At 51.4% G+C, this 23,849-nt stretch overlaps 2 protein-coding genes across 2 annotated transcripts; both read right to left on the reverse strand.

Annotated features, from left to right (window-relative positions):
- Positions 1–5,048: 5,048 nt before the first annotated feature.
- DRG2 (developmentally regulated GTP binding protein 2) lies at positions 5,049–14,979 on the reverse strand. The gene is made up of 13 exons (XM_014871143.2): positions 14,841–14,979; positions 13,529–13,689; positions 12,566–12,655; positions 11,449–11,509; positions 10,402–10,492; positions 9,989–10,061; positions 9,751–9,841; positions 9,475–9,572; positions 8,527–8,603; positions 7,820–7,908; positions 6,915–6,973; positions 6,454–6,507; positions 5,049–6,368 (listed from the first exon to the last, which is right to left on the reverse strand). The coding sequence occupies exons 1-13, from the start codon at positions 14,902–14,904 to the stop codon at positions 6,282–6,284; spliced, it is 1,095 nt and encodes a 364-aa protein (XP_014726629.1). The 5' UTR covers positions 14,905–14,979; the 3' UTR covers positions 5,049–6,281.
- Positions 14,980–17,546: 2,567 nt separating this feature from the next.
- Positions 17,547–23,725, reverse strand: GID4 (GID complex subunit 4 homolog). The gene is made up of 6 exons (XM_014871132.2): positions 23,408–23,725; positions 22,185–22,244; positions 21,334–21,441; positions 20,612–20,713; positions 19,479–19,609; positions 17,547–18,290 (listed from the first exon to the last, which is right to left on the reverse strand). The coding sequence occupies exons 1-6, from the start codon at positions 23,618–23,620 to the stop codon at positions 18,227–18,229; spliced, it is 678 nt and encodes a 225-aa protein (XP_014726618.1). The 5' UTR covers positions 23,621–23,725; the 3' UTR covers positions 17,547–18,226.
- Between the last annotated feature and the right edge of the window lie 124 nt (positions 23,726–23,849).

Here is a 23,849-nt window from a genome sequence, read left to right on the forward strand (position 1 = left end):
CAGCAGGAGCTGTACCCGGCACTGTCACAGTCCATGCACAGGTCTGCCATGGCCACTGAGGCTGACAGAGCCACCACCCCACCCCTCCTCCTGGTATGGGCACACAGAGCCTGGGCACCACGATGTGGCAGGGAAACACCTCAGATATGGACACAGCCCTTCCCTCTCTGCTGGCAGAGAGCCTGGATGGTGAAAGACTGCTAGAGGTCACTCCCTGCATCCCACCGCTCGTGCAGTCCTTGCCACCACCCCATGGTCCCTACCTCTGTCCCCCCCCAGGCAGGGCAGCGGCCCTGGCAGTGCTGTCGGTGCCCTGGGTGCTGGCACAGCTCCCGTGCTGTTGCCATGGCTGTGCCCATGGTGCCTCCCTGCCCATGGCAAGGGCTCTCCGAGAGGGGGAATAAAGGGAGAGAAAGGGGCACCACACAGGTGCTGCCTCCATACCAGACCCAAAAACTCTCTCCTTCTACATCCTGGGTGGTTCAACTGCCTTTGGCACAGCAGAGCTGGCCAAGAGGCTTTTGTGCCCAGGCGCAGTGGGATGGAAGCAAATGCAGGGGGTTGGAGGGGCACCCACACTTGGTGGCTGTTTCCAGGGTGTCTGGTCACGGCTGCATCCAGCAGCAGCACACAAGAGAGATCCTGGGTGCAAAACCTGGCAGTGAGGGGTCTCTGCAACGGGTATCAAGGCTCTGGTAGAAGATACCCAGAGCATCCTTTGGTCAGGTCAGTCCTGAATATCTCCAGCCGCGTGGGTGAGGCAGGGAAATCCATCTTACCCCAGGGACACGGCCCGGGGCAGCCCCGGTCCCGCTGCCGCAGCCTGCGGCTGTGCCGTGGCTGGATGCAGGGAGGGGATGGAGACTTTGGCCTCGGGGGTTCACCCGCCCCAGCCCGGCAGGACGTGCCCAGGACTGTACCTTTGGAGTGCCGGCATCGGCGGGCAGAGCTCCAGAGGCAGCAGCTCCACGTCTCCAGGCAGCTCTGTGGTCACCAGCCGGCCCCGGGTCCCCTTACAGCCTGTTTCCAGTTACAGCCGGAGCAGGGCTCGGTGCCACCACACCACACCGGCCCCGGCGCTGCCGTGCCTCCCGGGAGCTCCGCGCTCCGGAGCCAGCCCAGGCACCTCCCGGCCGCGGCAGCACCTCTCACCACGTCCCCTTCCCTGTCTTCTGCGTCATTGCACATCCACTTTCAAACACCCGAGCAGGTGAGGAAGCCCAAGCACAGCTCTTGTCTCTCCAGCCACAATTCCAGGGGTGCTGGGAGCATAGGGATAAACTGGACCCTTCCAACAATGTGACAATGGCACAGCTCTCCAAGCCCACGAGGCACAGTGGCCTCTTTTCTTGCTCCCCCAATCACCCATCACCCCCCTGACCTGGTTAATTTGCTAATTTCCACCCCCTCCTGTTCCTGCCTCCAAAATGAGGATGGGGACCCAGCACAGGGGCTATACATGGCAATCCCTGCCTGCCAGCTGCTGCCTGCTCCCCACGAGGGAGGTGTTATGGGAGGAGATAGGCCAGAGCAGATGCTGGAAGCACAGACCAGCTGGGCACGATGCTGGCGTGCACCCAGGAATATGCTGGCTGGCAGCCCTGGAGCCAGGTCACAGCCCTGTGCCATCACCTCAGTCCCAATGCCAAGGAGCTTTCCTAGGGCAAAACAGCCCTGAGGTAAAAGGAATGTGGAGAAGACGTGATAGGAAATATGGGGTAGGGGGTTCCATGGAAGAAAGGAATGTTCAGGAGAGGCTGCTCTGCTCTGGGGGGCAGTGGGAATGTGGGGCTATGGAGGAAGTGGGAAGGCAGAAGGTGAGATAAGGGAGGATAAGGACAGCAAGCAGACAGGCAGGGACAGGCAGAGGTGAGGGGACACCACACACCTTGACCGGGGGAACCTGAATAGCAGCGTTCACGTAAAAACCACAGTAGCACACGAAGGTTCCTTCCCTGCAAAGCCACTGCAGCACTGCGAGCCCAAGGGAGGAGCCACCCAGCTGGGGCACCCACAGCCACTCACCTGGGGCAGCCAGGTACCCTGCATAGCATGGGGCTGGCTCGGTGTCTGCCAGTGCCGTGCTCCAGCCCTGCTCCCTGCAGGGACCATCCCTCCCTTGGCAGCTGCGGGACCATCGCTGTCGCACGGAGGGACACGATGCATATTTGATGACTGCTATTATTCTCATCTCCACTCATGAGCAGAGGGATGGGAGCTGATCTTCCCTCACAGAGCAGCAGGGAGGGAGTGGCTGGAGGGGTGAGGGCCCCCTCCTCCTGTGGTCCCTGTTCCTTGAACCCCTGGTGACACAGCTGGACTGTCCCACATCCCTCCCACGATGTAGACGAGCCTCAGTGTAGCCCAGATGTGAACAGCTGGAAAATGGCCCTGACCCATTCTGGCCCCCAAACCAAATGGAAGTTTAGAAGAAATCACAGAACATGTCAGCGAGGAACAAATGCACCTCCTCACACCCCTCAAAGGTGGGCTGGGACCAGCCAGCTGCAGAGGTTCTGGCAGGGATTGAGACACCCATGATCCCAAAATACCAGAGCATCCTTTCCTCCCTGGACAAGCAGGACACTCCACCTGCCTTCACAAAACTCCATTCTCCCCATTCCAGCACTGCACTCCTGCATCCCAGCAAACTGGGGACCATTTTCCTGCAGTGATGGAGCCACATGCAGAGGCAGAGAGAGCATCCTGCTGCAGCACCCGGGAAAATCTCAGCTTCCTTCTCCTGCAGGCAGGCACGTCCCAGCCGTAATGCGGTGGGTATTTATTATGCTGATTCCTCAGAACGCGAGGGCTTAACTGCAAATTACAATCAATAGCCCCAATCCCCTCGGGGCAGGTTCATCATTTAGCAGGCGCAACCAGAGGAATTCAAAACTATTTGCCAGCCATAAATCCTCCTCCCCGCAGCCTCCCCAGCCGGCTCCGCGCCACTCGCGATGACTGGTTGGGGTGACCCTTGTCAGCATTTGAGACAATTAAGCTGTCACTGCGGATCGTGACTCTTATATACGGCCCTGAGCAGCACTTTGAGATGTCACCGTGATGGGGTGAGGGGAGCTGGCTGAGGCGAGCCCGCCGCAGCAACCATCTCCCCTTGAATTAAATGAATGTATTTGGAGGCAGAGTCACTCTTTATTACCTTGCAAACGATTCCTGACTAAATTAAATTATAAGAGGAGTGTTCAGCCAATCAAACCTGCTTGATTGCCTGGAACAGGCATTTTAAGCAGAGCACGCCTCTAGGCAGGCGCTGGTTGCAGAGGGGGATGGAGGGTGGCTGATGGGCTGTGGGGAAGCTGAGCCACCCTGCTCCACACCTGGCTGTGCTCAGGTAGGGGAACGGCCCCAGGGATGGGGCAGGATGAGCACAGGCCCCTGGGGACAGCATGAATGAGCATGGAGGCAGCTGGAAGAGCAAGGCAGGAGCACAGAGCACCAGCAGGGCTGCTGAGGGCAGCTTTGGCTGAGCATCATCCAGCCAAGGTTTTCCTCCTACAGCAGAGAAATGCAGGGTGCTGCTCTTTTCAGGGCAAATCCACAGCTCCTGCCTGCACCCACCCTCCTGGAGAGTCCTTCTCCCAGCACACACAGAGACTCTGATCACATTTCCCTTCAGCAGCTCCCCAGTGAGGGGCTCTGGTCAATGCATAAAATCCCAGAATGGTTCGGGTTGGATGGGAGCTCAAAGCTCACCTTGTTCCACCCCTGCCATGGGCAGGGACACCTTCCTCTATCCCAGGTTGCTCCACGCCCTGGCCTGGGACACTTCCAGGGATGAGGCAGCCACAGCTTCTTTGGACAGCCTGTACCACGGCCTCACTGCCCTCACAGGGAAGAATTTCCTCCTAACACCTCATCTCTATCTCCCCTTTAATTTTAAAGCCATTCCCACTCTTCCTGTCAGTGCACGCCCTTGTGAAAACTCCTTCTCCACATTTTTTATAAGCCCCTTTAAATACTGAAATGCTGCAAATTCCATAAACCTCAGGAGGCTCCAGTACAGCCCTAATGCTGCAGCAGATTTCCCCCTCGCCCTTCGGATCTTGTCTTTTCAGGACTTGGGAGATCTCTTGGAGGCAAACTCACTCCAGCACGAACTGCAACGTTTGCTGCTTTTAACATAAATGCAGAACAATTAGGGAAGCTCCTAGAAGGAATACTGCAATTAAATGGTGCATTTTCAAATGCAGCTATAAACTTACTGCCAAAAAAGCTACTCTCTCTGAAAAAAGAAGTTGGCTTCTTCTAGCTTAACTATTTTTACTTCATCCCCATTCCAATTTTAATCATGTATCTGTTCATTTTGAACAGGATAAAATGCCCATTTTCCTAAATGAAGCTAATTAGGCAGAGGAGGTTTTAACAGTGATATGCCAAAATCAATTTGAAACCGACACTGAGGTAGCACCAGCTATTCAAGGACAGGTTTTAGCAGGTAACACTGTGCATTTCAGCCTCACACCAAGCATCCTCTGGCTCCCAGCACTACCTGGGCTGAGGATGAAGCCCTGTCAGCAGTTCTGGTTGCCCGGCTCTGTGCCAAGGCTTGGCAGGCTGCAGGATTTGGATGGAAAAGTCAGAAACTCAGGGACAAAACAAAACCAAAATTAGTCTTTGTGAAGGCAACTCTGCCTGTGTGACCTTCACGGGGAATGGGAAGGGTGAGTTAATGTGCTGGAACAGCATCCCACCCAGCTCACACTGGGAAGGGCCAGATTTCCACTGCCAGCCAGGGATAATGTGGATAATTTGGAGCTTGTTCTCCACTCGTTGCCTCCATGGTCAGGATTTCCTCTGCACTCTAGCTGTGAACAAAGCCAGGAATAGGGAAGGGAACTTACAGAGTTCAAAGTCACCTTCTTAGCTTGGGCACTGGGTATAGTATCTATTTATCTCCCATCACCAGTCTCTTGCAGCCACTTCACCTTCTATTGCCCCCTAAATCTCCTGTGAGAGCATCCAGGATTCCTCAGGTGGCCAAAGGTAAAAAAAAGAGTTAGGAAACACACCAAACCATCTACCCACCATTCACATGAAATAACAACTTTTTATTTTCTCAAATAAAATAATCCTTCCATTTCTGCTCAATCAGGTTGTGAGGGGTGGGGAGGAGCAGGGAGGAGGGGAGGAACCCTGCTCAGACAGGTGTCACACCTGTCCTCACAGTTCTGCATCCACGTCAGACTAAACCCTTTTCCAGTGAAAGAAAATAAAAGCTATTGGCAGCTCTTGATCCCAGAAGGCAAGAGCTGTCCTCTATCAGGCACTCTGAATTGTTTAGCAACAGTATTCAATGGAAAAGCATGATTACAAAAATCCCAGGTTTCTGATGAACAATATCCAGACAAGCAATGTTTAACAGGGCTGGGGTTAAACTCATGGCATGGGGTGGCACCTTGAGACCCAAAGAGCTGCAACTGGAATTTAGGGGCATGGTTGATGAGACCCCCACCTTGGGGACTAAAGGGCAGGACAACTCCTGCCCAAAAAAGGAGGAAGTTCCCAAGGCAGCTCCTCGACGAGTGAGATGCCAGAAATAAATCCTCACCCCAGACTACAGCTCTTGGATCATACCCCACTGCAGTCTGGCCAGGCCAATTAACCATTACCAGTTTAATTTCTCATCTCTCAGTACCAGTTGGACCAGGATGTCCTACAAACCCCACTGCAAGGCTATGGAGAGGCACAGAGTGCCAGGTTTTAATGTTAATTGAGGTGGAACCATTAAAAATTGGGGTTGTCTCAGCTGCAGAGAAGTGTCCAGTGAGCAGGGGAGGGAGAAATCTGATTCTGTTTCAGATCAATGCTTGAATTAAGTGAATGGATAAGCAGCAAAGCATCAGCAATGTTCTCTCAGCCCAAAGCACAGGGCCAGATTTTTTCACACAAACCCAAACACTTCCCACTGGGAATGCACATGGATTCACGTGCAAACCCTACAAGGGGCAGGACACTGCTGGCTGTGGGACTGTGTCCTAGAAGAACTGGCTCCTTTTAAATTTTTAGGAAATATCACTTGACCTGAAATGCTGTGAGATGGAAACCATCTTCCCCATCCCCACCTGCAAGCACAGTAGCCTCATTTTCTGCCTTTCTCCAAGAGAAGCAGCTTCACAGAAGCTTTCTTGGCTCTGGAACACATCTCCCTTTTTCTTTTTCTCTTTTTTATTTCTTTTCTTTCTTTTTTTTTTTTGGTGTGTTTTGTTTTTACATGGTCAGTTCCAATTGCAGTGATTAAAGACAAGGCCAGGCACCAGCAGTTACTTCTTCACAATCTGAATGACATCTTCATGCTCCATCATATGGGTTAAACCCACTCTTTGAGGGCTGTACTTTGTGCTTGTCCCCTTTGAAGCAAAAAATGGGGAGAAGGTTAGAAGACCAGTCAGAGACACCTGAAGACAGGGATTCCAGTTGCTGTCTAACACTTACCCACACCAAGGCATATTTGAACTGGCTGGCTAATGATCTGTGAATCCGATGGCACTGCAAGACAGACAGAAAGAAATTTAAGTTTTTACATGACACCACTTTGCAAACAATTTTTTCAGTACCCAGGAATTAAAAGAAACTCAAGAGTATGCCAGAATTTACAAGAAAGACTTTAGGACCCAGTTAACATCAATTGAACAGAACAAACACAGGAATCACCAGCCCACATAAAGCCCCATTCCATTGCTTCCATATGCTTTTTCACTGGGCTGCATTAAATAATTACTGTTTAAACCTTTTATAGCAGCTGTGAAAGAAACCTGAGGCAGATAAAAGGCAACAAAAGGAGAAGCCCAACCAAACACTGACATGTCCTGAGCTTTATGAAGCACAAATCACAGCAGGTCCAAGAGGAACTGCCTTCTGCACACAGGGAAATGTAAAAGATGCAGAAAAATTACCACATGTTCCACAGAGGCCCCTTTCCGTAGAATAATGGCATCTGTAAAGTCTGGTCTCTCTGTGGAGAAACAGAAGGGGGGAAAAAAGCATTGGATTTCTATCAAGTGTGTTCTAAAATGCTGACACCATCTCACATCACCTTGTACTTACTACTCCCAAATTCCTCCTTCCTGCTCCCAGACAGAACAGGGATCCAGTACCTAAAAGCATCAAATCAGCTCTCCACTACCCACAAGTGCAATTACCCACTCCACACAGTCAGCAGCTTCCTCACAGCCCACCTGATCTAACTCATCCCAAACCCTTGACTTAAGAGAAACAAAACCACCCAAGTCAAAACACACCTGCTCAAGGAAAACCAAAATCCCCAAGATTTCAGAGCTTAACAAGCTCAGAAAATTACTTGATCTCCTCACATCCACCCAATTTCAGCTGTTCACAACCAAAAAGAGCAAGTTACAAATGTGCCTTCTTCATTGGGAGAAGCTGCAAGTGGGTTATAAAGCAAAAGGAGGATCAAAGGCAGCTCCAAGGCCATGGGAATCACCAAATTTCTTGAAGCAGGGACAGGAAACTTCTTCTGGGTTGTGATGGGCTGAACAGTTCAACACAGTGTGCATAAAAAGGAAAAAAGCTATCAACTTACACCCTTTATTCTCTTACATCATGCAAAGACTTATGAAAATTCAGCTCTTGTAAAATACAACAGGACGGCCATGGTGAGATCCACACATGGCAGGATCAGACAGAACAGGAAGCATTTCCCAAGAGCTGAAAGATGATTAGGGAGGGTTTAATCCCAGCATTTCCAAGGCACCAGCCCTGCTGGCAGCCTGTCTGCCTTCCATGAGCAGCAGCAGCATTTGTGTCTTTCAAACATTCTGTTCAGCTCGTGGTCACTTACGTCCCCGTTTCTTGGTGTAAATGCAGGTGAGTGCCAGGTATTCCCAGAGCTTTTCCAGCAAGTAATCCAGGTTCAGCTTCATGCCACAGCTGCAAAACACCAGGATTATCTGTCTATTGCTGTTGTGATTTAGGGATCCAGAAGAACAAGGTGAAATGTCTTTATTAAAGTGCCGGAGAATGAAGGCAAAGTCTTTAATGAGGCAAGGAAAGGAAAAACAGAAGGTAAAATGGCTCTGAGAGAGGGTAGGATTATATTAGATATTAGGAAGAAATTCCTTACTAAAGGGGTGGAGAAAGACTGGAACAGGTTACACAGAGAGCCTCTGGCTGCTCCACCCCTGGAATTGTTCAAGGCTATGGGGCCTGGAGCAAACTGATCTAGTGGAAGAGGGTGGAATGAGATGAGCTTTAAGGTCCCTTCCAACCAAACTATTCCATGATTCCACAGAAGGGTGAACAGCTTTGAAGCAGCAAAGCCCCAACAGATCTATCAGCATTTCTAAGGAAGCAAGCCAGACTGAGTCTGTCCTGCAGACAGCATGGAGAAGCCAAGTTGCCTGCCTCTCCAGGGGAAGGAAATCTGGGAAAAGCTGCACAGCAGCTCTGCTTCTCATCCCAGCAGCCCTGGGAGAAGCTGGAGAAAGGGATGTGAAATGAACCCCACACCAGGCAGACCAGCAGAAGAGGCAACATGACAGCTCCTACCTGATGACAACGCTGTGGGGCCTCCGAGCAAGACGATCCACCTCCTCCATGGATATCTGGTCAATCTTGTTATAAACCTAAACCAAAGGAAAAACAACACAGCCCTTAGAAAGGCAATTCATCAACAAGTACAAATAACAGGGTAGCTCCAGCACCTGAAACAGGAACACAGATCCTGTTTGAAGACAAGCCAAGACTCTCAGTAAAACAAACTATTAAAATTCAGAAGCCTGAATATAAATTTTGGCCTTTTAAAATTCTCCCTCTGGGATGACTTGGAACATGTTCTCCGGTGTCTTTGATTTCATACAGACCCAGTGGCTGCAAAAAGAGCCCTAAAGGGACCTCTGGCACACAAGGGACCAGATGTGAAAAGTTAAGCATGGAGCTGGCAGCAGGGGAATCAGAGGTTCCACACGTGGGAGCAAAGCCCCAGCAGCAGGATTGGAGACTGCTGCTCTAGGGCAGCATCAGCCACAAGAGGGCCCAGGGAACACACACAGCACAGCTGCACATCCAAAGCCTATAAAAAACTCCCTGTTGAGCTGTTTTCCACCTCTTAAACCCCCAAATCATTACTGTTTTAGGAGCCAGGAACAAGGACATGGAGTAATAAGACAAGAGGGAATGGCTTTAAATCGAGAGGACAGGGTTAGATGGGATATTGGAAAAAAATTCTTCCTGTGAGGGCAGGGAGGCCCTGGCACAGGTTGCCCAGAGAAGCTGTAGATGCCACATCCCTGGAAGTGTCCAAGGCCAGGTTGGACAGGGCTTGGAGCAACCTGGGGCAGTGGAAGGTGTCCCTGCCATGGCAGGAGTGGAAGGAGATGAGCTTTAAGGTCCCTCCCAACCCAAACTGTTCCATGATTCTGTGAAGTCCCAATATTTCCTTTGGCACAGGGAAGAGATGCTGGATGTGACAGCAGCCAGGCTGCCCAGGATACTCACATAGAGGCACGGCATGTAGACCCTGTTTCCTACAATCACATCAATGAACTCATCAGGGGAACAATCCTCTCTGAACAGGACCTCAGCGTTGAAGATTTCTGAGGTGGACACAGTCAAGGTCCAAATCCCAACACAACACACGGGGCTGAGCTCTCTGGTGACAGCCTGCTGCCAACCAGCCAGCACCAAAGTGACACCAGGCTGTCCCACAGCAGGACACACTTGAACCATGAGCTGCTGATGGCTTAAGGGTTTCCCCATTTTAGAAAAGGATACTGTATTCGTGGAGGATGAGCTGAACCAGCTTCTCAGAGCACTGAGTCAATGTGACAGTGGAGTTGAAGGAGATACCTCCACCCTTCTTGGGCTGCAGGAGGCAAAAAAACAATGTAAGAACATTCTGCAAAACCCACAGCCCCCTCAGCCTGTCCAACACGAGGGGCAGCACAGAGTGAGCTCAGCTTTGAGCAGGCAGGCAGACAAGCTGTGCCTGCAGAAGCTCAGGAAGCCTCACCTTGAAATAGATATTTGGTTTGCTTTTGTTCAGCCGGATTCCTACAGATTCCAGTTCTTTCTCCAGCAAGGCCCTGCAGGGACACAGCACCTCTGAGGCTGAGCACGGCCAGGTGACACCTAGACCTTTCCCTTTCCAACTCTTGTGTGAATACAGCCCTTCCATTACAGTCCAAAACCTCCCTAATCCAGGTCAGTTTGTGGTAGAAGTCCAGGTTGACATTCCCACCCCTGACAGCTATGCTGTAGCAATGACCTGAGCACCCACTCCAATCAGTAGGATGCTTCTCATGGAATACAACCACCATTTAGCACTCAGTAATTGAATTCCTCATTCCCCAGGTGCTCTCCACAATTCCTCAGGGAGCTGGCATATTTTCAAGCCCAGAACCCTCGTGCCCAGCACACACTCACCTCTGCACCTCACCCTTGGTGGCATCCAGCATCATGATCACGACGTCTGCTGTCCTGGCCACAGCAATCACCTGCCGGCCTCTGCCCTTCCCTGGGGAGACAGGAGGTGGAGGCACATCAGCAAGAGGAACCAGCTGAGTTCTGTGACAGATGGGGACTCCCTGCCCTGTGCAGCAGCTTGAAAGCAAGGAAAAAGATCCTGCAGTGCTGTTCTAGCTGCAGTCAGCTGCTGAAAGCCCTGGCAGCAGCTGCAGGCAGCACAGAGAGCTCAGCAGAGAGATCAGTGCCAGAAGTTGCCTTAGGAAACACAGGCACTGTTCTGGTGACCCAAGGGAATGGGTGGAGCAGTGTCAGGGGTGGTTAGGTTGGATATTAGGAAAAGATTCTTCTCTCAGAGGGTGAGGGAAACACTGACCAGGCTCCTCAGGGCATGGTCACAGCCCCAAGGCTGCCAGAGCTCCAGGAGTGTTTAGACAACACCAGGCACAGGGTGGGATTGTTGGAGTGTCCTGGACAGGGCCAGGAGTTGGACTGGATGATCCCTGTGGGTCCCTTCCCAGATGTTCCATGACTCTGATTTCCTAAGCTATTTTCAGGCACAACCAGCCAAGGAGGACAATGACAATACAGAGACACAAAGCCAACATCTCTTCCCAGAATGAGGAGTCATGGGAGGAGTGGCAGGAACTCAGGGAATTACTCAAACAAGGTTAGTGTTTAGCTGTAATTCCCCCTCCGCCTCTCCAGCATCTTTCTATAGATTTCCCCAGTACCAGAAAACAGATGAGCCATTTAACACTCAGGCAAGGAGGTGAGAAGTGACTGGCTTGCTTTGGCTCCCACCTCCAGAAAACCATCTTTGTGCTACATATAGAGCCTTACGTGGGCTTAGGGATAGGAATCGTGCCTCACATAGGATCAAGGACTCAAAAATTTGGAAAGACAATGTAGGAACTCTTGGCCCAGGAAACCTGTGTATATCTGAGACACCCAGGGACACTACTGAGGGCAAATCCCTCCTGTACACAAACACAGACATGAGCCAACCTTGAGCTGCTCCTTCGATGATTCCAGGCAGATCCAGCAGCTGAATGTTGGCTCCTTTGTACTGAAAAGGAAATGGAAGGATGGAAAGTTGAAAGCTTTTTGCAGGGCACCTGAGCTGCCCCAAAAGCCCCAAACATGTGCTAGGGATCCACATTCTGTGGAGACTGGAATTGGATGGAACTGGCAGGCCAGGGAAACTGCACAAAGCTCATGGCTCTGTCCTGAGGCAGATTCCATGGCTATGGGCTGTGTTCAGCAGCACACACAGCTGTACATGAGATCCTGACTCCCTAAAGCATCCCATGATTGCAGCTGAACAAATCAGCAGAAAACAGCACAGCAGTAATGCATTCCCAAGTTTGAGGAATGGAAAGGAAAAAAAAAAAAAAACAACCTTTCTTTCTTGGTCTAACGAGAAAACTCAATAATGAACAAGTGCCACATCTCTTACAATGACAGATCAAACTATTCAGGTGTGCTGCAGGTCTTACAGTACCAGGGAAAAACCCAGGAGACTCTCATTCCTATGGTTTGCAAGGCAGTGGCTCTCCAGCTGTTGTTGTGTTGTTGCAGCTCACAGCTCTGCTTGAATGTGTTACACTGAACTCCTTTTCCCACCAATACAGTCACTTTCATTATTTAACTCCCCCTTTCCATCCTGACCCAGATTTCCTCATTACTCTTGGACACTTTTCAGTTTCATGCTCTCTATCATTTGCTTTACTGATGGATGCTGAGGTCACCACTAATAAAACCCCTCAAGGACAGGAGTAGTTGCATTTTGTTTTGAAAGTGATCACAGCACAGATTGCCTCTGTAAAGCTTCATTAAAAACAAATCTGTCAAGGTTTGCAGCCAGCTGGTCACTGGCACCGACAATGGTTATACAAAATTCAGTTGAGAATTGTTGTACTGCTCTGGTCAGTCCAAGAGCAGCATAAAATTTCTGATCATGCAGCCAATCCCAAAAAGTTACTGAGTTCAAGTACTACATCAGCACTCAAAAGTTTAAAGTAAAATTCAGCTTTGGAGACCTTTGGATGTCTCTGCTCCTTAGTGGCAGCATAAGTGTGGCCGTGCAAAGACATTTCCACAGCTGGAGGAGAATCCTACTCACTTCTATGACTCCTGGGATGCAGGTCAGCGTGGTGAACTCGTACGATGCGGCTTCGCTGGCAGTCGAGGTCATTAAACTCAGAAACGTGGACTGAAATGTAAGAGATCAGCATCACCAGGCAGGAAAATGAAAAGATTCAGCAAAACAAGCAACACCAAAGTGCCCCTCAGGCTGTGGAAGTTGTGTTGTGGCTGTTCCAGGCACAGGGACTGAGGTGGTGGCACTGTCATGGAATTGAAGTAAATCCTGCACATTCCCCTTTTCTCAGCAGTGCTGGGGCTGGGCAAGAACAAATTTCAGGCAACAAGTTTCACAGAGCAAAGCACACAAAATGAAGGAGTGTTTCCCCATCTCCAACTTTCAGCTAGATTACAGAATCATGGGATGGTTTGGGTCGGAAGTGACCTCAAAACTCATTTCATTCCAGCACTGCCATGGGCAGGGACACCTTCCACTGTCCCAGGTTGTTGGAACAACCTCCAACCTGGCCTTGGACATTTCCAGGGATCCAGGGGCAGCCACAGCTTCTCTGAGAAACCTCTGCCAGGGCCTCCCCACCCTCACGGGGAAGAATTCCTTCCATATATCTCACCTAAATTCTCTCTCTTTCAGTGTGAACCCATTCCCCCTTTTCCTGCCACTACAGTTCCTGACAAAGAATCCCTTTCCAGCTTCTCTGTAGCCTTTTCAGGTACTGGAAGGTGCTGTGAGGTCTCCACACAACCTCCTGTTCTCCAGCCCCAGCTCTCTCAGCTCGTGTGCACAGGAGAGGTCTCCAGTCCTCTCTCCAGCAGTTCCATGTCCTTCTCATGCTGGAGACACCAGACCTGTGCACAGGACTCCAGGTGGGATCCCATGAGATGAGCTTTAAGGTGCCTCCCAACCCAAACTATTCCGGGGTTCTGTGATCCCAAAACTTCAAAGCACAGCCTGCAGACACAGTGAACACAGCCCTTCACTGACCTTCCCCACAGAAGGAAAACCGATCAGTGCCACCCGGGCATCTCCTGATTTCATCACATCGAAGCCCTCGCCCTTTGCTGCCGGGGATTTGGAGGGTTCCAGCAGCTGAGCTCTGTATTTTGCAAGCTTTGCCTTCAGCAGGCCCAGGTGGTACTCAGTGGCTGCAATGACACAAACCAAACAGCTGGTTGGCAGAAAGTTGCTGGTGATTCACTTCTGGGAATGAAAAACCTTCCTAAAAGGAAACACTTATGGATCTTGGTCAACATCTTAACCACTGCCAGGCACAGAGCTGCTCCCAGCTGTTACACCACCTTTTAGAACCCTGGATATTGAGAGCAAACCTCCCAGGGACCTGCACAAAGTCACAGTGGAGGGAAACAGCCAAAAAATTCCTGAGTTAAAAGAGCAAAGCAGAGGGAGAGCAGGTGCAGGAATAAAGGGGTGAAGGGAGCCAGTTCAGAAGAGAGAGATCACAGGGGGAACAGCCTCTCTTAGAAACTGCTCCTCCTTACACCTGGTCACATTCAGCACTCCAAAATGGCCAGATTATTTTCCCCTTCTCTTGTCAAAACCATAACACACATTTAACTCAGAGCTGGCATGTGTGAAAGTACTTTACTGCCTCATTCTTAGCAAAACATTTGAATTTACACGCGAAGCAGGAAAAAAAGGAAGGTAGTTGTCTCACTTTGTAACAGGTAAAGACATGAAACCGGGAGCTTACAGGTTTATTTCTATTATTTACCACAGCCTACAGCCCCAGCAGCAGCTCTGGCAGAGCCCATGGGGAACCCCCAGACCACTCAAACACCAGGAATCTCCTGTGCCAGCACGACTTGAGATGTCGCCCCGCTCCCAGCTCCGGGCAGGAAAGAGGGCACTCCCCACACACTCCCACCCCAGCCCAGGGCTAACCCTGCTCCCCAGCCTGCCCCAGCTCCCAGCACCGCGGATCCCACCCTCTGTGTCCCCAAAGACCCCCCAGCTTTACAAACCATCCCCATCCTGCCTCCTCCATAGCCCTGACCGGCACCTCTTTTCAGAAACCCCCTCCCAGGCACCACAACCCCGAGCCCCCCACAGTCCCCAGACTCTCTCCTAGCCCGCTATAACTCGCAGCCCACCTGACCCCCAGACTCCCCACAGCCCCCAGTCCTCTCTTCCCTCGGACCTCTCTCAGCTCGTCCCATAATTCACAGACTACCCGTGTCCCCGCACAGCCCCTCACACCGCCAGCCCCCCATAAACCTCCAGCCCACCTGCCCGCCCGCTGTCCCCGGGTCCCTCAGCCCCCGGGCGCCCTCCGCACCTTTGTTCTTCTGCGTGCGGGCGATCTCCTTCTCGATCTCCGAGATCTTCTCTAGGATGCCCATGGCGGGCCCCGCTCCGCGCCCGCCGGAAGCGCCGCCGGCCCGCCCGTCCGTCCCCGTCACGCGTCCGGGCCGCGCCGCACTGCGAGCTCCGGCCGCGCCCCGAGCCCCGCTCCCTGGGTTCCGCCCGCCGTCACCGCCGGGGCACCGGGAGGGGCCCCAGGGAGGCGACCCCGGCGTGGGAGCGAGAGATGGGGACAGGAGGGAGAGGCTCAAAGGGAAAGGTCTCAGAAAGCAGGGGTGGTGTTAAGGGGAGTCTCCCGCTGAGACTGCCTCCTCTTGCTTCTCTAATTAAGGCTGGATCTTGAAAGGACCGTGGAGCCGGGGAGGATCGGGCTCTTCTCCCAGGCAACCAGCGACAGGACACGAGCAAACAGCCCGCGGGGGCCAGGGAGGCAGTCAGGTTAGGCATCAGGAAGAATTTCTTTCCCGAAAGGGTGATTAGATATTTGAACAAGCTGTCCAGGAAGGTTGGTGGAGTCCCCATCCCTGGGGGTGTTCAGGGAAAGACTGGACGTGACACTCAGTGCCACCAAGTGAAAAGGTGTGTGGGGGGAGGGATCGGTCACAGGCTGGACTCGATGCTCTCAGGGGTCTTTTCCAGCTTTAATGATTCTGAGAGCCTGTGAGTTAAGGCCATCAGAAGCTTCTGGGATTCCTGGAGAAGCCCTCAAGGAAGATGAAGCACAGCAATCCCCTGGAACCAGGAAGTGCTGTGGTGGACAAACACACACGGACACAGACCCCTTCAACAGAGTTCATGTTTAATTTGGACGTTGATCGCTCCACAAAACTCCTCCTCGACCCCCACAAGGACACCCTCTGCTCCCACAGGGACACCCTGCTGCAGCCAGAGTGGTTCAAGGAACACCACATCCTCTCCCAGGCCCAAACACCCCATTTCTCACCTCTGCCCCCAAATCCTCCCCGGGCCATTCTCTCTCACCACACCACGACGTACATCTCCCCTCAAATCAAACAGGTCAAAGAAAAGGAAAAACCAAAGCAAAGGCCTTTGAGGAGGGAAAAATCCACACACCAACAGCCCCCGAAAAGCCTTCAGCTCCACAACCTGCTCTGCACCTGCCACACATCACATCCAGACCCTTCTGGATCTAAGCTGAAATTCCCTTCAGGATGATAGGAAGAAGGCAGGCACAGAGCAGGATGCTCTTTCCACACCCTTCTCACAACATATCAAGTCTTAACAAAACCCCAACTTCATTAGTTTAGGGATAGTTACACATGTTAAATGCCCCCAAGACCATCCTAATTCAGCTTCTGCCAACAAACAGGGTTAATTCAACTAAACCATATCAGAAATCCAAGTGTCCCGCTGGCACTGACAGCCCCGGGGAGCATAGGGACACCAGTGCCACCACCAGCATTGCACATACAGCTCCAGAGCGCTGGGAAGAGCAGTTGGAGCTGGGTCCCTGCACTCACACAGCACCTAGGAAGGAGGTTTCACCCCCCACACTTGGTCACAGTGGAGCAGCACCATTGCTTTTCACTTCTAAAACCAGGACATCTCCCAGCACCATCTGTGAGGAAACTCCTCTCCTCAAAAGGGGCTGAGTTTCTCTGAGAGGAGCAAAATAAAACAAGAACACCCTTCCCAACTGCTCTGCTCGGAGCCCCACATCACCTCAGCGCTGTCCCTGCACATCCTCCAGCAACAGCCAAAGCACCAGTACACGCTCCCTGGGAAGGGCCAGGTCTCTCCTTTCTCCCCCAGGCATCTCTCTCCAAGCGTGCCAGGGAGCAGGATTGATCCACGGAGAACAGCACGCGCGAGACGGGCAAATTCCGCATCATCTGCCCAGACTGCCCCGGCTGCTCCTCCAAACACTCAAAATCCCAACTTGGAATAGAGGAAAGGGGCTCTCCAAGCCCTGAATTCTTCCTTGTTAAGGCTTGAACAAGCGATAACTGCTGCCAAAAAGGAAGTTAGTTAAAAAGAAGCAAAACCCAAAGCAGCTTGTGCCGGCACGCGGAGGCTTCAATCCTCTCTCCTGGGTGGAAAATCCATCCTTAGCACCAGCTATGCCACACATCTGCTTGGAGGAAGCTGGGCTTTAAAACAGCCAGAAAAAAAGGCAAACTAAACTCTCACAAAACCCCGCAGGTGGGGCTGACAAGGTAAAAACACAACTGAGGCCAAGTTTTAAAGTGTCTTTAAAAAACCACCCCACACGCGTACACACACACACACACACTTTGGCACAGGAGCCTTAAGTTATGTCACTTGGAACATTCAGAGTCAGAGGGAGATACTGGGAAGGAGGTTTTTTTTAAACTTTTTTCTTGTTTTTCCTTCTGAAAAGGTGTCAAGCAGTGGTGGTGAAGCATGAAGGGGGAGTACAAACGCTGAGAGGTCCAAAGGTGACACTGCTCAGCGCCTGCTTTACGTTCCCAAAGCTTAGCTGGATACAGACACTGATATAAAAACACACATTCCTGGTTTTCAATGTGAAAACGGTAACATGGAATCGAGTACTTGTGCATTTGCCATAGGGTCCTTTGGAAAAGGAACCATAAAAATAGATATATATTTTTTTAATAAAAGTCTTTTTTTTTTTTTGACCTTTTTTTTTTTTTTTTTTACCCTTAACTTAAGTAAAGAGCAAATATACACCTACAAGCAGAGTTCAGATCCACTTTACTGAGAGCCTGGAAGTCCGTACATCAAATTAATTCCCAGTGGCCTATCCAGACACTGGAACAGCTCCCAGCTCCAAAGGGCCGGCGTTCCTGAAAGATCAGCAGCTCCAGCTAACCTTGTTAGCCAGCAAAGCCTCATTCCAGCCTTACCTCAGCCAACACTCCCCCAACAGACTCCACAGCTGAGCCTCACACCCAGGACCTGGCTCTGAGAGCATCAGAGCTGGAAATCTGGGCAGGAAACCTGAATCCTGGTGATTTCACCCCACATTAGGATATAACAAGGAAAATACAAGCCTCGAGCTTACATTTCCTCATTACTCAGAAGCCAGAGCACTGATTCCAGCTACTGAGAAACAGCTTCCAGAGGAGAGCCGGGAGGAACTTCAGTGACAGAGAAACGAGCTGTGCAACAAGAAAGTGCATTAAAGTAGCTTAAAACCAGAGTAAAGATCAAATGGCCACTCGACAGGAGGGAGAATCAAGCTCCAGCAGCTCCTCGGGCTGGGTGAGTTAACATCCAGGCTCTCTCTCTCTCTCTCGAGTCCAAGGGGCAGGAGAGAAGCGTGCATTCCCGTGCTCCCACAGGGACACAGTTCTCCTGGCAGGCCATGCTCTCCTGCCCGGTTTGCTTCTGGGCGGTATCAGATCTGGACAGCTGTCATCGGAACTCGTAGATAGGAGCACTGTGCTCGGGAACGTGCGTTAAATTCAATGACTGATACCTGGCAGAGAAGGGAGAGAGGGAGGAGAGGATTACATGGAGCTTCTGCTTGGCAGCCACACAGCAGACACTGTGCTGGCTGCTCTTCTCTCTCCCTTTACAGTCCCAGAGTGTTCAGGCATCCAACACCCGCTTCTCACAGTGCCAAAATCCTGATAGGACTCAGCACCATTCCTCATCACTCTACAACTCCCTGACAAGAGGGTGCAGCCAGGTGGGGGTCGGGCTGTTTTCCCATACAACTAATGATAGGACAAGGGGAAACAGCCTCAAGTTGTGCCAGGAGAGGTTCGGGTTGGACATGAGGAAAAAAATCCATACTGAGAGAGTGGTTTAGACCTGGAATAGTCTGCCCAGGGAAGTGGTGAAGTTACCATCACTGGAAGTGTTCAGAAATCAAACACATTACATTTCGGGTTTAGTGGGAATGGAGGTATTCGGTCAAAGGTTGAACTTGATGATTTTTGGAAGTTTTTTCTAACCTTAATGATCCTGTAATTCCCACTCTGGTCCCTCTGAGCCACCTGCAGCGAGGCAGCGTTCCAGGTGGGCTGACTGTGGTGGTTTTTCAGACTCCCTTTGAAGTTCAACAACTTTCAAGTTCAAACAGTGTTTGCTACAAGTGCAAATTACACTCGAGTCTTTCAAAGCTCAGCTTGAGGGAATGTGTCTGAAAGCCTCCTGGTTCCTTCCCTCCCCCTGAGAGCTTCCAGCCATCCACCTGCTGCTCATGACAATGATGCAAGGGAAAAGAGCTCTCCACAGCTCTTTGTCTCTAACAAAAACTCCACCAATTAGCTTTGACTGTTCTCTTGTCTTAACAGCAACACCCCAAGGACCTCAGAATATAAAACACTGGCCTGACAAGATTTCTGCCTGAAGGGAGCAACAGCCAAGCTGTTTCTTAGGAGAGAGAACTGAGCTCCCTCACAGCACTTCTCCAAAGCCTGTATCATCTTTCCTCCTCCACCCTGCCAGCCCAAATTTCTCCCCATTTTCCGTAAGGGCAGCACTTTATACCACACCAATGGACTGCACCAGCCTGCTCAGGCCAGTCATGGCCCACACCCCTCCCTTCTGCCCCAAGGTCCAACCACCAGACTGAATCTCCTGCCTGGACACTCCCAAGGTTGTGGACAAGCAGGAGAAGAGTCACAGCTTGGTTTAAGCCTTCAGAAGACTTCCTTACCATTCTGAACTCCTATGGTAGTAATAGCCCTCTATAGATGCTGCTGACTTCTGGAAGCAGATGTAATAGAAACCAGCAAAGGAAGCACCACTGATGTCCTTGATGGTGTGATCTGGGACTAGGAACTGCTCCTGCACATAAAACACAGGCTGCACTTTAAGATGTTGGTTAAATACAGACCCACCTCACCCCAATCTGCCCTCCCAAACCAAATATTGGCACCCACTAACATGAAGACATTCCTGGCTGAGCACTCTCTGCATTTTCAGTAGCCCAGAGCACAGATTAGAGTGTCCCTCCACCAACTGCCACTGCAGGGACCTCACAGGGAAGCAGATAACTGAGAACAGAATGAGTTTTAAGAGTGCAGGAGATCAGTTTCAGCTCAACACCTGTTGCTGCAAACCAGAAGCTCATTGCAAAACTGGGAGTCAGAGCCTGAGAACAAAGAAAAAGCTCCAAGGAGTTCTTACTGCAGCTTTTCAACTTATGGAAGCTTATGAGAAACTAGAGAACTTTGCATAGGGACATGGAATGACAGGAAGAGGGGAAACAGCTACCCACTGTCAAAGGGCAGGGTTAAATGAAATATTGGAAGAAATTTTTCCCTGTGAGGGTGGGGAGGCCCTGGCACAGAGAAGCTGTGGCTGTCCCATCCCTGGAAGTATCCAAGGTCAGGTTTGACAGGACTTGAAGCAACCTTGGATAGTGGAAGGTGTCCCTGCCCTTGGCAGGAGACTGGAACAAGATGAGCTTTAAGGTTCCTTCCAACACAAACCAGTCTGTGGTGACTCTGTAATGATCCCAGCTGAAGAACAGATCTGCAGATTGGCCAGTCTGCATGAAACACAGGCCCCACACAGGGACTGGAGACACCAATTCTCTCATCCTCTGGAGCATCACCAAGCAAGATTTTCCTGCTGTGTTTTTAGCCATGACTGCAGCCCTTAAGGACACAATTAGCTGGCTAGACACGAGTCACACTGGAACTTGCAAGCACAGTGTGGGTTTTGGGGTTGGCAGGGCGGGATCTTTCATTAAACCATCACAGCTGGAAAAGCTCTGAGACACCTCAAGTCTCTGTCAGTGCCTTGCTAGCAGCTCATCACAGAAGGAGACAAGGCAGGGTTTACCTTCCATCTCATGAAGACATAGTCCCCATTTTTTAGATCTTCATAATCAAAGTCATCAGAGTTAAATGTTTTTGCATACTGGTAAAAAGCCTGGAACTTTCCCTGAAACAAAAAAAAAAGAAAAGAAATGCTTATTCTAGGAATAGAACTTCTAGTACCAGCTGCATTTTAGGAGGAAAATCCACTGACACCCACAGCCATATCCAGCCTGGCTGGAGAAGCTCCTGCACTTTCAGAGGAAGGTATTTAGGCAGAAATACAACAAACATCAAAGCTTGGCAAACAGCCAAGGTAAAGGTGGGGATCTGATCAGGTGGCTGCTGTGGCCTCAAAACACAGCAGCATGTGCACCCTGTCCTGAGCAGGGACACAGGTACCAACTGCCCTGCCTGTGCTAGTAGGGGTCCCTCTCCCCTTCTCCATTCCATTTTGCAATAAGTCTCCAAAAATAAGGATTGTGTTCTCTTAGGGGGTCAAGAGATAGGGATTTCTCCTGCTCCCTTCCAACCCTGTGGCCAATAAGGAGAAAGCAAGACATCCCCTCCCTCATCACAGATCACAGCTTGCTGGAGAGACCTCCATTTGCAAAGATCCCAGTGGGAGAAGGAGGGAGACAGCCAGAAAGATCTCCAGGCCTTTCTGCCAGCTCTTGCATGGGCACACACTGCCCCTCTCCTCCAAAGCAGCAGCCCAGACCCACTCTCTGCCCCAGATTTATTCACCCAGTGTTTACGATCCACGTCCTCGTCAGCGTCCCATTTGCGCGTTAGGAACGGGTGTTTCTTACTGATTATCTCGCCTTCGAAGAACGTGGTGAGGGTTGGGTACTCCTGGCAGAGGGGAGACAAAGCTGAGGTCACAATTGTCACCTACAGACACAAACCCAAGAGCAGACAAAGCTCCATACACTCAGCAAAAAGCACCTCCTAGAGAGAGCTCCGGGCAAGCTGAGGCTGTTGCTTCCCTCTCTCATCTCGCCCCACACCTCTCCAAGGCTGACTCTTCCACACCCACAGCCTCCATGCTCTTTCCAGCCTTTCTCTGCCTCTCTCCTCACTTTATAAAGCTAGGAAACATGTCAGAGCTGGGCTGTGGGGAAGGGTTTGGAATACAAGTCTGATAAGGAGCAGCTGAGGAGGCTCAGCCTGGGAAAAAGGACCCTCACTCTCCAAACTCCAGGGAGAGTGCAGGGCTCTGCTCCCAGGGAACAAGGGACAGGACAAGAAGAAGTGTCCTCAAATTGCACTAAGGGAGGTTTAGATAGGATATTAGGAACAATTTAAAAGTGGTTAAATGTTGGAACAGGGTGCCCAGGAAGTGGTGGAAACTGGCTGTGTCCTGGGTCAGTGGTTGGACTCAACGATTTTAGAGGGATTTTCCAACTTTAAATGATTCCATGAAGCTCCCAACTGGATGATAACCTGTGACTTTTACAACCAGCACCATTCCCCCTGTGATCAAATCTACAACATGCTCAACACCTGTTTCTGGCAGCAGCTTCTCCCACCCCACTAGGAAAGGAAACAAACCTTAATAGACCCCCTTTTTGTGTTGTTTTGCAATTTACACTCACCTCTGTAAGGCCTTTAATCTTCAAGTATCCACAGAGATAGGAGTTTTCCATATCCACATGCTGGAAAAGAGTGCAAAGTCCAACCATAAAAATAGCCCTGAAGATGCATGCTTGATTCAAAGCAGTTTCTAACCCTTCCGAGGATAATTTCAGCTCCAGCTGGTACACACTGTCCAGCTCACTGCCCAATATTCACACTGCCAGCCCTTTTCCATGATGGGAACCACCTGGAAAGATCATTTGCAGGTGCCCAGCTCACCTCTGCCAGCCTCCCCATCCCAGGCCTGCTCCCAAGGCAATACCCTCTGCTCAGAACTTTGCAGCAGGAAAGGATCTGATTCACAGTGTTCTCCAAGAAAAAACATCCCTGGAAGGATCACCCACACCCTCAGCATTTTACAGGAGGCCTTTCTCCAAAATCTAAAGCTTTTATGCAACCTGTACTTTTGAGTTATCAGTCTACATCTCTCTGTGCTGTGCAGAAACCAAGCAGGGATTTCCCTGCTCCTTTAAAAGCAGGGATTTTCCAGTCTTTTCCCTGACATCTCCAGATCCACTTTCAAAACACGCAGTGAGTTATTCACAGAAGTGCAAACCTCTGCTGTGGGAAGATGGATCTTCTCCACCTGTGATCAAAGGATGGCAACGTTTCCCTGTGCTCAGCACAGGGAGAGCAGGCAGGCCCCTCTCCTCAGCTGACATATGCAAAACAACCACGTTTTTGCCACAAAAGCAGCGTTTTTAAGCACAAAACAACAGCTAGCCCCTGCGAGGTGACAACGTGCAGTAGAGCTGAGCAGCCATGGGATGTCCCCACCACAAATCCCACCAAGAACGTGAAGAATTAAACATAAAAAAAAATACCCCGCCGGCTTAGAATCATCACAAAATCACTGAGGTCGGAAAAGACCTATGAGATCATCCTGCGACTGATTCACCACCTTGTCAACCAGACCAGAGAGCACTGAGTGCCACGTCCAGTCTTAAACACCTCCAGGGATGGTGACTCCACCACCTCCCTAGGCAACCAATGCTTAATGACATTTTCCGTGAAGAAATTTCTCGTAATATCGAGGGATAGAGTGCAGCGGGTGCTGTCGCAAGGAGCCGGCAGGGCGGGAACGGCCACCGCGGCCTGAGGCGAGCGGGTCCCCCGCTCGCCTCAGGCCTCGGTGGACGTTCCCACCCCGCCAGAGCTCGGCTCGCCCCGCCGTCCCCCTCACCTGCATGACGACTTCCACCTCGTATGCGTTGCCTTTGCTGCGCTGCTGCCCGCGGAACTTGGCCCCGCTGTAGAGCAGCGAAGTCGCCACTCCGGGTTGCGCCGTGTTGATGGGGGGCGGCGGCACCAGGCTGCTGGCGGCCGCTCCTGTGGCAGGGGAGGAAGACGAGCTCCCCGCCCCTCCAGCGCGGCGCCTCTCGCTCCGAACCGGCATCTCGGGGGGGTCCCCAGGCGCCAGCGTGGCCGGGGCCGGGGCGCGGCCGGGGGACGCCGCCCGCTCCGCTCTTCTCCCTCACGCCGCGGCCGCCGCTGGGTCGGGGCCTCCCGGCAGCGCCTCCGCGCGCTCCCATTGGCCCCCGCGCGCGCGGCTGGGGGGCGTTCCCTGACTCTGATTGGCTGCTGGCGCGGCTGCGGGCGTTGATTGGTTGTGCTGCCGCCTGGCG

This window comes from Sturnus vulgaris, chromosome 16 (genome assembly GCF_052056855.1).
Source record: "Sturnus vulgaris isolate bStuVul1 chromosome 16, bStuVul1.hap1, whole genome shotgun sequence".
In the NCBI taxonomy this organism is placed as follows: Eukaryota; Metazoa; Chordata; class Aves; order Passeriformes; family Sturnidae; genus Sturnus; species Sturnus vulgaris.

Excerpts from the sequence above, each read along its gene's own strand:
- DRG2 (XM_014871143.2), bottom strand. The coding sequence starts at position 14,904 with ATGGGCATCCTAGAGAAGATCTCGGAGATCGAGAAGGAGATCGCCCGC. Across the intron at positions 11,510-12,565 it reads GCATCCCAGGAGTCATAGAA|TACAAAGGAGCCAACATTCA; the intron begins GTGAGTAGGATT and ends TTTCCTTTTCAG. Across the intron at positions 7,909-8,526 it reads CCCCACAGCGTTGTCATCAG|CTGTGGCATGAAGCTGAACC; the intron begins GTAGGAGCTGTC and ends GGTGTTTTGCAG.
- GID4 (XM_014871132.2), bottom strand. The coding sequence starts at position 23,620 with ATGCCGGTTCGGAGCGAGAGGCGCCGCGCTGGAGGGGCGGGGAGCTCG. Across the intron at positions 21,442-22,184 it reads AGATTAAAGGCCTTACAGAG|GAGTACCCAACCCTCACCAC; the intron begins GTGAGTGTAAAT and ends CCCCTCTGCCAG. Across the intron at positions 18,291-19,478 it reads TACCATAGGAGTTCAGAATG|GTATCAGTCATTGAATTTAA; the intron begins GTAAGGAAGTCT and ends CTTCTCTGCCAG.